The following is a 519-nucleotide window of genomic DNA, read 5'->3' as shown; positions in this document are numbered from 1 at the left end:
GGCCGCGGACCCACGGCTCCGGCTTGACCGCGCGTCCTGGCCGCCCGCCCCGCCCCCGCGGCCGCCGGCCCACTACCTGTCCTCGCTGGCCGTGATGACGCCGTCCTCCTTGGGGATGAGCAGCGCGGCCGTGACGGCGTCCTGGTGGCCCTCAATCTTGCTCAGCAGCACCGGGCGGCTGCTCTGCGGCCTGGAGTGGATCTCGGCCGCCATGTTCGCGGCCTGCCGGGCGCCGTCAGCTGACCGCCGGCCGGGCGGCGGTTGCCCCGGGCGACCCCGCCGCGTGGGCGCCGCGCCGCCGCCGTAATCTCGCGAGCTCTGCCGCCGTCCGCCCGTATTGCCTGGGAGAGCGGCGCCAGGTCTTCCGTGGTGCTCGAGGACTGTGGAGGGGGCGTGTTCCGAAGCGGGGATGGTGAGGGAGGCTGAAAGTAAAGCCTTTGGCCAGGTATGACTTGCGCGGCTGGAGAGGGCGAGCGGTTGTCTCTCAGATCGACCTACCAGAGCTCTCAAAAACACTAC

At 71.7% G+C, this 519-nt stretch overlaps 1 protein-coding gene across 1 annotated transcript in view; it reads right to left on the bottom strand.

The window, feature by feature from the left end:
• Positions 1 to 264, bottom strand: part of Wdfy1 (WD repeat and FYVE domain containing 1) — a 45,428-nt gene extending 45,164 nt beyond the window's left edge. The window contains exon 1 of the mRNA XM_004638157.1: positions 77 to 264. Within this exon, the coding sequence (XP_004638214.1) occupies positions 77 to 213 (137 nt within the window). The 5' untranslated portion in view covers positions 214 to 264. The remainder of the gene's footprint in view (positions 1 to 76) is intronic.
• Positions 265 to 519: the final 255 nt, after the last annotated feature.

This window comes from Octodon degus, unplaced genomic scaffold (genome assembly GCF_000260255.1).
Source record: "Octodon degus isolate 3935 unplaced genomic scaffold, OctDeg1.0 scaffold00096, whole genome shotgun sequence".
Taxonomy (NCBI): Eukaryota; Metazoa; Chordata; class Mammalia; order Rodentia; family Octodontidae; genus Octodon; species Octodon degus.
The sequence above is the reverse complement of the archived record's forward strand: the minus strand, read 5'-3'. Positions and strand labels throughout refer to the sequence as shown.